This window comes from Hyaena hyaena, unplaced genomic scaffold, assembly GCF_003009895.1.
Source record: "Hyaena hyaena isolate Hyena2069 unplaced genomic scaffold, ASM300989v1 scaffold_118, whole genome shotgun sequence".
NCBI classification, from domain to species: domain Eukaryota; kingdom Metazoa; phylum Chordata; class Mammalia; order Carnivora; family Hyaenidae; genus Hyaena; species Hyaena hyaena.
In genome coordinates, this window is record NW_024080751.1 from 3,457,617 (window position 1) to 3,472,048 (window position 14,432).

Genomic DNA, 14,432 nt, shown 5'->3' on the forward strand with positions numbered 1-14,432 from the left:
TGAAGATGGAAAGATATCCCATGCTCATGGATTGGAAGAATATTATTAATATGTCCATACTACCCAAAGCAATCTACAAACTTAATGCAATCCCTATCAAAATGCCACCAGTATTTTTCACAGAACTAGATCAAACAGCCCTAAAATTTGTATGGAACCACAAGACTCCAAATAGCCAAAGCTACCTTGAAAAAGAAAAACAAAGCTGGAGGTACCACAATTCCATATTTCAAGATATGTTACAAAGCTATAGTAATCAAAGGAGTGTGGTACTGCAAAAGACAGACACATAAATTAAAAAACAAAATAGAAAACCCAGAAATAAATCCATGATTATATGGTCAATTTATTGGCAACAAAGGAGGAAAGAGTGTATAATGGGAAAAAGAGTCTCTTCAAATGCTGGGAAAAGTACCCAGAGTAAGCAGAAGGAGAGAAATAAGAATTAGAACAGAAATCAGTGATAGTCCAAATAGCAAATCAATAGAGAAAAATCAATGAAACCAAAAGCTGGTTCTTCAAAAAGGTCAATAAAATTGATTAGCCTCCAGCCAAGATACCTAAGAAAAAAAGACAGAAGCCACAAATTGCTAATATCACAAATGAAAGAAGGGGCACTTGTACAGACCCCTTGGACATTACAAGGATGAAGAAATACTATAGACAACCACATGACCTACATGAAATGGAACAATTCCTTGAAAGACACAATCTGTTCAAAAGAAGAGAAGCAGAGGATAGGAGGCTAACTCATTCTACGAGGCCAGCACTACCCTAAAACCAAAACCAGACAAAGATATTACAAGGGAAAAACCACCATTCAAGATCTCTCATGAACCCAGATGCAAAAATCCTCAACAATGTATTAGGAACAATTATTTAAATCATTAACTATTAAATATGTTAAATTTAAATGAAACATTAGAATTCTAAATTAATCTTAAATAGCAAATTAGCTGGAACTGGACAGACCATGCAGAAAAATGAATCTCGATATATACCATACAACATTCACTAACTGAATCACAGACCTAAATGTAGAACTCCAAAGTATAAAACTCTTGGGCGATAATGTGCGAAAACCTAAGTGAGCTTGAAGATGACCTTGTCTTTTCAGATACACTCCCCAAAGCATGATCCACGACAGAGTTAACAGACAAGCTAGACTCCATTAAAATTAAAAACTTCTGCCCCATGAAAGACAACGTCAAGAGAATAAGACAAGCCACAGACTGGGAGAAAATATTTTCAAAGGTTACATCTGATAAAGGACTGGCATCCAAAATACAAAGAATCCCTTAAAACCCAATGGTAAGAAAACAAACAACTTGATTAAGAAATGGGTCCAAAACCTTGCCCCCTCACCAAAGGAGGTACGCAGATGACAAGTAAGCACATGGAAAGCTCCGCATCAGAGGGCATCAGGGAAATGCAAATCAAAACAATGCAACAGCACCGCACACCTCTTGGAATGGCCCAGGTTCGGAACCCTGACGACATTGGATACCGGCAAGGAAGTGGGTCCGCCGGAGCTCTCATTCGCTGCTGGTGGGAATGCAACTTGGCACAGCGACTTGGGAACACATTTTGACGGGTTCTTACAAATCTAAACACAGTCTTACCATACTGATCTGTCAATCCCACTCTTGGGTATTTACCCAAAGGAAGTGAAATGCAATGCCCACACAAAAAACCACACATGGGTTTTTATAGCAGCTTAATTCATAATTGCCAGAACTTTTTAAAATTTTTTAATGTTTTTTATTTATTTCTGAGAGAGAGAGAGAGAGAGGCAGCATGAGCAGGGGAGGGGCAGAGAGAGAGGGAGACACAGAATCTGAAGCAGGCTCCAGGCTCTGAGCTGTCAGCATAGAGCCCAACACGGTGCTCGAACCCACAAACCGTGAGATCATGACCTGAGCTGAAGATGGACATTTAACCGACTGAGCCACCCAGGTGCCCCAATAATTGCCAAAACTTGTAAAGAACCAAGATGTCCTTCAGTAGATGAGTGGGTAAACTGGGTGGCCAGACAATGGAATATTACTTAGCACTGAAAAGAAATGAGCTATCAAGCCATGAAGAGACGTGGGGGAAACTTAGATGTCTATCACTAAGTGAAAGAAGCCAGGCTGAAAAGGCTACACGCCATATGATTCCAACTCTAGAACATTCTTGAAAGGTTCAACTACAAAGATAATAAAAGGATCAGTGGTGTGGGGGAGGGGGCAGTGGGGAGGGAAGAAAGGTGGAGCATGGGAGATTTTTGGAGAAGTGAAAATTCCCTGAATGACAATATAATGACAGACACCAGTCACTGCACATTTGTCTAAATGCCCAGAATGTACAACATTGAAAGTGAACACTTTGGGTGATGAGGGGTCAGCATAGGTTTATCTGTTGTAACAAACATACCAGTCTGGTGAGTGAGGCTGGTCACAGGGAGGCTATGCAGGTGCGGCACGGTGGGTGGGTGGGTGGGTGGGTAGGTGGGTGGGTGTGTGTGTGTGTGTGCACGCGCGCGCAGGGGGTGCATTTGGAAGTCTCTGTAACTTTCTCCTAAGTTTCTTGTGACCTTAAAGCTGCTCTAAAAAATTAAATCTTGGGGTGCCTGGGTGACTCAGTTGGTTAAGCGTCCAACTTCGGCTCAGGTCGTGATCTCATGGTCTGTGAGTTCCAAGCCCTGCATCAGGCTCACCGCTGTCAGCCTGCCAGCATGGATCCCGATTCGGATACTCTGTCCCCCTCCGTCTCTGATCCTCCCCAGCTCATGCTCTCTCTCTCAAAAAATAAATTTAAAAAATATTAAAAAAAAAAAATCTTAAAACTTCACCTTTGCAAACTGGAGAATGCTCCGATGTCCTGTGTTTACCCAGCATGGACTGCATACGCCTGTGAGGGCACTCGGGTGTGCACGCAGTCTGGCAGGAAGCACGAGGCAGAAACACGTGCTCCGTTACGATCTCTCCGTGCCAACCGTGACACTGCATGTGCCCTGCACGCAGGTCAAACCGTCAGACTCAGGGCAACAGAGGCCGGTTTCACTCCAGCTCCGTCAAGAGGGACAGCCGTCCGGTCTTTGAGCTGATTCACAGGGCAGCAACTGCTTTGGTGGGGTCACCACACACTCAAAATGAATTTCTAACGTCTATACATAGGATGCCACCTTATAAGAGAATTTGGGTGACACACCCTTAGACGGCTCACGTGAGACAGGACAGTGCCTCAAAGGTTCCGTCAACAGCACATTAAAAAGATAAATAATGTTGCATTTTTTGTGTGTGATGAACAATCGACGAATCTACTGCTCAGTGCTTTCCTGCCTCAGCACCACAGAGACCAACACATCACCTACCAGCCTCAGGCGCAGGGCTTGAACACGAGAGAAGCAAATAGCCGATCCTTGCCACTGCTGTCCTACGCAGCAAAGCAAAATACTGTCATGGGTCTTTCCTTCCATAACATTCTCCCTAAAAGTAACAGTTCTAGACCTTGTCTAGACCCAAAATAGAATTTCTTATCCTCTGAGTTGAGAGGTTCATAACTTTGAGGGAATTATGGACACACGTAAGAATGTGTACAAGAAAAGAACCCACTTCCTACACTGGATTTCCAGGCTTCCCCAGGCAGCTGGGCAGCAAGCCTGCGCATGTTAGCAACAGAGTTTCTAGAGAGTTCTACCCTCCTTGCTCCCATCGGACCACGGTCAAACTCTGCTCACTTGAGGACAGCAGGGCTTAAGGCACAGGGGACAACAGATGCAAGTTTGGCCCCAGGAGAAACCCTGGAGGAAGAGAAACAGCCAGTGGGGAATCCCCAGGCTGGTACCTATTATTACAGGCACCCTCCCCTTGAATCCCCCGATGGCCTGGTCATTCACTCACTGACATTTAGGGTGCACTTAGCACCCCCAGACTGCAGACACAGCACGAGCTACTGGATGAAGCCCTTGACCTACGGTGCCTGCGTCCTGGGAGGTGGGGCGCGTACGCCAGGTCAGGGGACGCAGAGCTGTGGGGACAGTCAGGGGAGTGATGGCCAGCAGAGCAGCGGTGGGGAGTCACCAGTGTCCAGGAAGAGGTGGTGTTCTAAGCACAGAGGAGCCACACACACGTCCGCGCCACAGGCGTGGAGGATGCTGCAGTTGGCAGATGGTGGTTGGTGTGTGTGAAGAGCAGCGAGGGCCTGCGGCTGGGTCCCAGGGAGTTCAGGGAGAGGAAGGGTCCAGGGGTGACAGGGACAGGCAGGGACCCAGGTCCCGGGGAGGACACGGCCAGACCTGGGGTCTGCTCCAAGGAGGAGTCTAGAGAACCGATGGCCACCTGGATGGCAGGTGCCAAGGCAAGAGAGCATCAGGGTGGCTCCAGGCCACAGGAAGGTCAGGGGCACTGCTTTCAGGGATGGGGAACGGGCCAAGCTTGGGGGACAAGATGCGAAGACGTAAGGCTGGCGACACCCACCAGACCCCCCTGGTGGACACGTTGAGTCAACACAGCAACATGTCGGGGCTCTGGGGACCCGACGGCCTTGCAGACACACTGAAAGCCATCCATCCCTCAGCGGCCCTGCCCCCCCTCTCTCGGGACCAGGCACCGTGTGGACGGGGAACACCACCACGTGCCAACGGACGCTGGCTCTGTCCCTCGTGCAGACGGTACTCAAACACATACGTTCATCACCAATAATCAGACCATTGGTAGATTCATGGGGAACCAGGTAATAGATAACAAAAGTCAGAGTAAAATCCCAACTGCATCTGAGAGATGAAGGAAAGTTCACAGTGTTGATGAAGACGGCCTTTGAGGGGACCAGGGAGGAAACGGAGGCCGAGAGAGCTGGGGGACCTGCCCGGGACCACAGGGGCGGGTGCTGCCTGAGGCAGGTGGGTGGCCTGGCCCCAGGGACGGGGTTTGGGGGTGGCTCAGCAAGGACCACGTTCTAACATCAGGAGTGGCTGGAGCAGGGAGAATGGTGACCCCAAAAGATAGATGTACGCTGTACCTATGAATGCGACCTTATTTGGAAAAAGAGGCAGTTTGTGCTTGTGGACATAATTACGGATGTCGAAAAGAGGAGCTCATGTACAATTGCCCAGATGGGCTCTAAACCCACCAACTAGCGTCCTAGTCAGAAGAGAGGGCATGTCTGCAGGCATCACCCCGAACACTCTCCATCCGTCTGATCCTGAGAGCTAAGCGGGGTGGGGCCTGATTCCTACTGGGATGGGACAGAAGGAGGAAGTGGGGTGAACATGGAGACAGAGACGAGGAGCTCTGCTTTTACCGCCATTCTCCCTTGTCTCCCACACGACCCCATCCTGCAGGCCCAGGAGGGAAGAGGCAGGCAAGCCCCGCCCCTAGAGCTGCAGGGAGGAGGGCGGATGATGGGGGGGGCGGGCAGGTAGCGGCCAGGAGCCCCACCACAGGCAACCCCCCGCCTCCGCTGTCCCAGGTGCTGAGGCTGTGGGAGGCGCACCGGCGGGATGTCTCCCTTTACCAGCCCCTCTACCTGCAGGAGGCTGTTTAAGGAAGAGGGATCCAGGGCCAGAAAGGCTCCAGGCTCCTCTGACATGTCCAGAGCCCTGTGGCCAGAGACTGGCTCCAAGGTTCTGGGTCAATGATCAAAGTCAGCCTCTCCCAGCGTGAAGGACGCAGGGGCTCCTCAATGGCTGCAGCGCCCACTCCCAGAAATGCTTCACCAACCAGGGTAGGAAAGGCTCACAAGTAGGCAAGGGGACAGGAAGGGGTGACAGCCAGGGCTGCTGCTTAACCTGGGCTCCCAGTCCCCCTGGTCATGATGCCCTCTGCTCCCATCCCTTCAATACCAGCCAGGACCAAGGTCAATGCCAGCTCCTTCCCTGTTTTCCACCCAACACCCAAGGGAGAGGCAACTTGCTGGGCTGGGTCCCTGGAGCCTCTACCTGGAGCCCTGCCCGCGGCAGTGACCTTCATCAGAGACGCTTCCAGGAAGAACAAAACCATTCATTTGAGAACAGCAACCCTTCTTCAAAGGCCCACAGCCACGTCCACACTGACCCTCCCTCCAAGTAGTGGGCACTCAACACGGCCTGCAGGGCCCACAGGGGACTCTCCCGGGCTTCCTGGTCCCGGCCTGCACATCCTCTACCTTCCCCCGTGGGGCAGCCACAACACGCTGCCTCCCCGAGCCTGCGTCCTCAGGGCAGGACAGAGCAGTCACTCTACCAGAGCAGCCTTTGAGGATGGACGTGATGGCGGTCTTCTCAAGGCCCGAGACCCTGCGCTCCCACACAAGCGGGTGTGGTCACACGCGGTCACACGGTCACCACATCAGGGATGGCCGCTGGGCCCAGCCCTCTCTCCCTCCTTCTTCCACCGCATTTCACTTTCCCGGTAGCATTTTTTACTCTATTTTCCAAGCGCTGGACCATAGGGCACCCACCGCCTGTACGACTCTCTGCCACGTGTTCTAAGCAGTGACGCTCTCAAAATTACCTGTTGAGCCGCTTTTATGTATTTTCAAAAACACACGAAAATCAACACACAGTTACCAAAGCAATGCAGGTTCAGTCTGCATCTCCTACTCCCTGCCCAGAGCCTGGCCACACGCACCCCTGGTCATCGTCGGAGGTGTGTCTCCCTTCCGCGGCCCCCACCCCTCCTCTGCGCCTGGGGCAGAAGCACCTCGGCAAACAGGGCCCCGCCGACCCCGCCCTGCAGGCCCCTCCTCACCAGAGATGATGGAGTCATTCAGCGCCTCTTCGTCCTGATACACCAGCAGGTCATCCTTGAGTTCGGAACTCACGATCAAGTTCTCCTTGTTCTCCTCCGCGCCCTTGGCCACCGTCCGCTTGCTCTCGGAGATGCCGTCGAAGCTCCAAGCCTCCTCCCGCTCCTTGCCCCGCTCCACGCTGGACGTTCTCGACAGGCGGACGTCCACCCGCTTCTTCGGGGATGCTTTACTGTCCCGTCCTTGAAAACTGAAGAAGGCGGTTTGGATTATATGCTGTCCACCCCACCCAAGGACCCAGCGGCATCGACTCAGGGGCTTCTGATGATACTGCAAATTCCCCAAGTACGTGCAGCTTCCGAACTGAATTCACAGAACACGCAGCCCCAGGGGGCGCACCGGCTTCGCGTCCAGGCACGTGGCTGTCCTGAACAGCACAGACTCGCCTATGATAACGCCTGCACGCTTAGCACACGGGGGCCAGGACTTCCCGAGAACGGACATGTGCGGTGTTTCCGCCGAATCGCCCACGGGTCCCATTCCCTAGCTGCTTTGCCTTCGGCTCACTTCTCCTTCACAGCCTACGGACGCAGGAGATGAAAAATAAACGTGCAAGCGTCAGGAACAGGCTTACACGTACTTTTGCCTAATGAGAACTCGAAGTCTGCAGAGGCTGGACAGCTACTTCCCTTCCACGGTGCTCCCACCCTAACACGGATCCTCCCGGGGAAACGCAGGGGCTCTGCGGCCAGGCTCCCACGGCGTCCACCCCTGATGTCCTTCCCCAGAACGTGGTAACCAAGACCAGAGCCCGCGGCAAAGTGAAAAGGCAGGGCTCTTGTCCCAAACTTAAGAATTTCAAGGCAGTGACAGCCGTGCACGGAGCCCAGTCCGGGGGCACGACAGCGGGCTGGCCCCATGGAAATCCCGACCAGGGCAGCTCACCTGTCCTGGCGATGCTTGGTGGCCAGCGCCCGGTGCAGCTCCTCAATGACGCGGCTGGGGGGCAGTGGCCGGTGGACAGTGGCGAGATGTGGCGACCCCGTGGGCGTGGAAAGCTGTCCTCGAAGGGGAGGGTCAGTGCTCTTCCCGCCAGAGGCTTGGAAGAGTGCAGGCTGGCCTGGAGCACGAGAGGGACCGAGAAGGGCGTAAGCCTCTGGGAGCAGGGAGGAAGGACTCTGCAGAAAGACACGATGCTGCCCCCGCCCCCGCCAGGGGACCCTGACATCCTGTCCCAGAAGTTGTGCCAGGTCTCCTGTCCCCAGAGCCAGAGACAGCGTTCACCTCTGTCCAGATCCATCCATGGGAATCCCTGCTCGCAAGCCTGGCCGGGGTGGGTGGGGGAGAAGCTCCACAGACATCAGTGCCGATAAGCCCCCTGCAAGTTCTCAGGCACAGAAAGCCTGACGCCCCTTTCCTCCTACTTGGAATGAATTACTTCACTGGGTCCGCCCTTCTTACCCGACTTTGTGCCTCTGGGCAGGGCCTGTGTCTACCTTTCTTACTGCTATATCCCTGGACCTGGTACTCAATATGTGTGTAATGGACATTCACTTATATGAAATGATTTTGGGGGCGCCTGGGTGGATTAGTCGGTTAAGCGTCTGACTTTCGCTTAGGTCATGATCTCGCGGTTCGTGGGTTCGAGCCCCACGTCGGGCTCTGTGCTGACTGCCAGCTCAGAGCCTGGAGCCTGTTTCAGTCTGTGACTCCCTCTCTCTCTGACCCTCCCCTGCTCACGCTGTCTCTCTCTGTCTCCTAGAAATAAATAAAAAGAAAAAAAAAAAAAAAAAGAAATGATTTTGAAGAGTCAGAATAGACTTGCTCAAGCCCAGCCTAGGAAAGTGAGGCTTCTCTCTCCCTTCTAACAGATACTTCCTGAATGTGCACGCCAAGTCCCACAGGGCATCAGGTGCCGGGGGCAGCAGACGGCGTGGGTGTGGTCATTACACAGGTCTGGCCTCCAGTCTCAATCTGCTACAGATCAGCCGTAAGATGCCCCAGGGCAAGTCCTCTCAAGTCTCAAAGGCTCAGTCTTCTTATCTGTAAAATGGGCCAACAGCTCCGTGGTGGGGCCAGCAGGAGCCCAGCAGCTGGATTGGGGCCTGGCATCTGTTACATGTTCATACACGGACTCATTCCCAGATAGACTGAGGCAGAGGCTCCAGCTCGACTGATACAAACAGACCACCTCCGTTTTAGCCTCAGCAGAAAGACGGCCAGCGAGACAGAGACACAGACAGACACAGAGACACAGAGATCTAAACCACTCCATAAAAGCAAAGCCGTCCCAGTGCATCCTAGGACGTGGACAGCGTCAATAAAAAGTCTGGAAGGGAAGCTGTAGGTCACTGGCACACATCACTTAGCTGTGTCCACAATCACCTGTCGTTGTGGGCAGGGTCCGGGGCCACAGCCCAGGCCTTGCCCTCAATGGGCCTCTAGGCCGGCCGGACAGAACCAAGAAAGAAAGGGCAGACAGAAAGCCAACTGGAAGTTTGCAGGGAGAGCTGCACCAGGGGCAGGGAGCAGGCGGGCGGGGCTCCGGAGGTCGGGCGGGGCTTCTCCGCAGAAGGAACATCTGAGCTGACGCGCAAGGATGAGGCAGGGCCAGCCATGCGCGACGTGGCCAGACGTGGGCAGAGTGGGGTGGGGGCACCACGTGAGTGTGGCCCCCAGGGCCACCCCCGATTCTGTGCACTCAGCGGGCTCACCCCCCACCAGCTCATCACAGGGCCCGCCTCCCCACAGGCAGCGCTCTGCTGCCTGGAATCCTCACCCCACACCTGCTGGGAAGGCATCACCAGTCCTTGACGTAGAGACGGGGAAACCGAGGTGATGCGGCCCTGCCTGTGCTCACTCAGCTGGGACTCTAGCGGGGTCGCCACACACTGTCACTCGTGGGTACGTGGAACGAGTGCCCCCCACTTGCTGCTCTGCTGAGCACCGCGCCTGGCTCGCCTCGTCCAGCTGCCCAGGGCACCTCTCAGCACCCCCCCTTCTCAGATGAGGAAACTGAGGCCCAGAAGCCAACCTCAAATTGTGCCTCCAGGGTGCGACAGGGGCTGGGATTGGAACTTGGTGGCAGGATCCCAAGTGTAGTTGGCAGAGGCCGGGCCCCCCCCCCCATACGTGGAAGTGACTGTCATGCAGCTGGATGTTAAAGCTTCGTCCTGAGGGGGTGAACTCACACGGGTCCAGCATCCAGGCAAAGGAAACACAGGCTGAATCCAGGGACCTCATGTAATTCATACGAATGGGGGAGAGGGTTTCAGTAAATATAAAAGCCCCTGCTCACCTTCACGGGGCTGCTGTGAGGGGGCGGGGGGAGTGGCGAGTGGCCAGATATGAAGACTTTTCAAAAAAGCCATAAATTCGGGTTACAGGCAAAAGTGACACGTTTTACACATATTAACATTCAACGCTTAAACAGATTTTAACACTGAAAATGTTGGCAACCCGTTAAAAAAAAGCTGAACACCACGCAGACCCGGCAAAGCCAAGTCTGTGGGTGGGTCTGCGTTGGGGGGAGGGGAAGACAATTCCCTGGCCTCTGGGGGAGGGCGGGGGAGGAAAGCTCCAGGAGAAGATCCCCCCTGGGTCCCCGGTAAGCGCAGGTAAGGGGCTTTTCTCCTCCTCTGCTGCCACCTAGCGCCAAATACCGAAGCGAACATTTCCCCCAAAAGAGAAGGAAAAAGAGGGAGAACAAAAAAAATTAAGACAGAGGCACCAAACTGCATTCTCAGCTGTTATAAGGAGATCCAGGCTGAAACCACCCTCCCATGCCCTCCAGCTCCGGAGCCAGTTCCCCAGATTAATCCCCCTGATGATCCGGAGCTCCTCAAAAGGGAGGGGAGTCTCCCGGAGCACGAGGCCCTCGAAACCCCGAATTCCAGCCCTGCGGACAAGCAGAGGAAACCCGCCCTGCGGCCGCAAGTCTGATCTGTCCAGGGTGCAGCGGAGGCAGGACGTTGAGGGGCTCCTGAGTAATCGAGGGTCCAGAACCAATTATACGTGAGCCAGAAGAAAACACGGTGGGTAATGCCTGATAGATGGATTTCCAAGGGTTTCAGGTCTCAACGGATAGAAAAGGAAATTCTCACAAGACGCAACAGCGACAAGATGCAACAGTGTGATTCTGCCTCAAAACTTCGGCTCTTATCCGTGCGGCCACGTCCCCAGAAGGTTACAGGCTTAGACTCTTCCCTGAGACGTAGGAACAGGCAGGCGGGGCTCAGATCATCCATTTGTTCCCTCAGTCACAGTTGCGTGTACTCGCTAAGCACCTGCTGTACGCCAGCACTGGGGTTTGGTGGTGCCCTCGTTGCTGTCACAAAACTCCACAAACCAGGTAGCTCCGAACAACAGGACTTCATTCTCTCGTGGCCGTGGAGGCCAGACATCTGGAATGAAGGAGTCAGCGGCTGGACCCTTCTGAGGGCTGAGAGAGAAAGACGCCAGGCGTCCCCCAGCTCTGCCGGCGTCGCGTGGCGTGTAAACAGGCCACTCCAATCTCTGCCTCCGTCTCCACATCATCTTGTGTGTCCTTCTGTGTCTCTTATAAGGACACACTCATTGAGTTCAGGGCCCCTCCCACACCAGGATGATCTCCTCTCGATCCTGACCTAATTATGTCTGCAAAGACCCTCTTCCAAAGAAGGCCACAGTTCGGAGCTTCCGGGTAGATGTGAATTTTAAGGGGACACCATTCAGCCCACTGTGTAAGGTAAAGCATGTGGCACGTGCCCCAAGGCAAGGCGCAAGCTGCTATGGGGTTGGAGTCAGGGACAGCGGCCCTGAAGGAGGGACAGAGACAAGGCACTGACCAGGGGAAGCTGGGGAAGAAGGTTTAGCCTCAAGAGCGGTATAGGGGTTACCAGCCTCAGGCTCAGAACTGGGTTCGAGTCTCCATTAGCTGTGGGGCCTGGGAGACGTTGCTGGAGCCCTGACCCTCCGCGTCTTCAAGGTGCTGGCCTGTGCATTGGGAGCAGGCGGTGTGCACCCAGGCCTCCAGGTGGCCTAACAAGCGGGAAGGAGCGGCGTTGTGAGCAGCGGTCAGGGGCTCACAGCACAGCTGCTCAGGTCCCCCATGCACGTCCTCTTCACGCTCGCCGCCCTCAGAGGCAGCCGGTAAGGATTTGCTGTTCAAACAGTCACCTCGTACCGAAGGGTCTGCTTTTCCCCCTGAGGCCAGCAGTGTCTCCTATTTTCAGCAGTGACAGGACAAGAAATACCCAAACTCTGAAAGTAAAGGTCTCAGCTTCCTGGGGTTATTCGGCCAGGGTGGCCAATGCTCTAGGAGCAGATGCCTTAGGGGCCCTGCCCAGCCATGCTCCCCTCTCTGATCTCCACCCAGTCCAGTGTTGATCCCTGTCTCTGCCTTTCAGGACGGAGCTCACTGGAAAGAGGTCATGAGACAGGGTAAGCAGAGATTGTGAGAGAGATTGAGCCATCAGGGAGAAGTAGGGACAGAGGAGGGAAGGAAGGGGAGGAGGGAGGAGGGAGGGAGAATATGAGACAGACAAACACCTGAGCTTCCAAAGTCCACATCCTGGGAGACGGCTACACCTTTTGCATTCAGGTTCTGGAAGACACCTTTGACTCCTGCCGATAGACTACCTCATCTTCTTGAGGGAGCCCAGGGGTCTGCTCCTGACAGCCACAGCTCATTGCTAAGAGCAGCCAGCCCTCCTGCCTCCAGCTCTGCTCCCCTAGACCTGCCCAGAGCCTGGATCCCAAAAGCAAAGGGTGGGAGCCAGCCCGCAGCAGGAGCCCCTCAAGACTGGCCGAAGGCACGGACGCGTGAATGGATGGAAGGATGCGTGCGGACCTACCTGTGACGTTTTTCGTGGTTTTGCAGCCTGCCTTGGGCGGTGGGGTGGGCAGCAGCGTGGGGCTGGGGAGCTGGCCCACGGGTCTCTCCAGGGCTCTGGGAGGGCTGTCCAGGGAGTCAGACCCAGCTAAGGCTTGAGAAGGCTCATCCGTGGTGGGCGGGAGGCTGCCGGCGGCATCTGCTTCTTCACCTCTGGACGCTGACGGCATCTTGGCTGGTTCAAAGGTAAAACAGAGTTCAGAAGCCATGCTTCCTCTGATGGGGGTAGACGTGAGCAGGGACAGAAAGGCAGGTTGGGTGAAGTGGGACTGTTAGCAGGAGCAGGGTACAGGGGGGTTGTTCCCCATATAGATCTGATTCCCCATGAGTTTAGAAGTCAATAGAACTATGGGGGGGGTGGGGGGAGAGGAAGGAGAGGGGCGAGGAAGGAATTCAAGAGTGTGAGTAATTCTATTCCTTTTCTCAGTCACCAGGTGGCGCCAGAGCTCCCGTTCCCACCTGACCTGGGGATGGTCACAACCAGAAGCTCTGGAATGAGACACACCCAGGCTCCAGTCGTCCCCTGCACTGCGATCTTGGTAAGTTCCTCGCACTCCAGTGCCCCCATTTACCCACACGTTGAGATCTGACAAACACCAAGAGTCCCTCCCAGAATTGCCACAAGGTTTAAACAGGAGGGAACAAAGAGATGTGTGTCTGGCACCTGTAGACCTCAAAGCAGCCACTGACTTCACATGTCTGGTTTTCAGCACCCCTGGCCCCCGGCATGTAGCCCCAAGGAGTGGTTCAGGAGGCGGGGGAGGCCCAGCTTTGAGGAAGGGTCAGCCCACTGAGCACCCCTGTGCCCTCTCCTTCCTGTTGCCCCCTGAGCACCACCCCCAAGCCTGTCCACCCCTCCTCTGCTTTCTCCCCCCATCCATGAACTTTGTTTTTTCACTTCTCCCTTCATCCGGCCCAAGTCCTACTGACCGGCACGCGCCACCCACCCTCCCCACCCCCCAGGTCCGCGGCCTCACTTTCACTCAGCTCTGTGGTAAGGCCTCCACCTGCCAGTGCCCACCCCGCTGGGTGCTGCAGGAGAAAGATGGCGACACAGAAGCCCTAGTGGTGGCCATCTGGGGACTGCCACTGTCAGGGCCCTCAGCTCTGCCTCCACTCTGCAGTCACTGCCTCCAACCTGCCTCCAGCTCCTCACCTCCAGGGGAAACTGAGGCCTTCAGACAGGGATGGGGGCGCTGTTCTTAGATGTCTGACTCCAACACAACTGTCCCTGAAACCCCATCTTCCTTCCTTCCTCCCAGATACTAGAGAGGCGGGCCCCGATCCCCATGCGGGGACCCCAGCACACCCTGCCCTCTCAGAGCACGCCCCAGGTACCCAGCCTGGTGCAAGATGCCTGCTGGCATGGCCTCGTCTCACTTTTCACAACCAGCCGAGGAGGAATATACAAACACTCCCTGGAACAGCTTGGGAGCTGGGCCCAAAGTCACCACCTGGGACTCCTCCATCCATCAGGGAAGGCTCTGGGGGCCCTAAGGGGCAGGGCGCTGTCCGTGGTGCTGAAACCACGGGGCTGGCCTGATACCTGCCCTTCGAGAATTTCCACGGAGACTCCAGAAGCAGACAATGCACGTGCCACGGATCCCAGGTTATTACCATTTCCTCTTTCATTGTCCGTGGCCGACCTCATGGCTGTGACACTCTTGTGGCACAAGCCTGGGTCTTGCCATGTGCAAACATGGACAGGACAGTTTCTCCCTGAGTCCCGGGGGTCTGGACAAGGTGGGCAGTGTATGACCTGGACTCCACAGGTTCCCTTAGCTGGGCTACCACGGGAAGGGTTAACGGGGAGACCAGGCAGTCCAGGTCAGGGTCCCCAAGCCTATGTCAG

General features: G+C 54.7%; 1 protein-coding gene across 1 annotated transcript in view; it reads right to left on the reverse strand.

Annotated features, from left to right (window-relative positions):
- PHACTR3 (phosphatase and actin regulator 3) overlaps window positions 1–14,432 on the reverse strand; it is a 209,314-nt gene that overhangs the window by 60,176 nt on the left and 134,706 nt on the right. The window contains exons 5-7 of the mRNA XM_039236929.1: window positions 12,543–12,755; window positions 7,654–7,828; window positions 6,711–6,958 (exon numbers count right to left, since the gene is read on the reverse strand). Of these exons, the coding sequence (XP_039092860.1) occupies window positions 6,711–6,958; window positions 7,654–7,828; window positions 12,543–12,755 (636 nt within the window). The remainder of the gene's footprint in view (window positions 1–6,710; window positions 6,959–7,653; window positions 7,829–12,542; window positions 12,756–14,432) is intronic.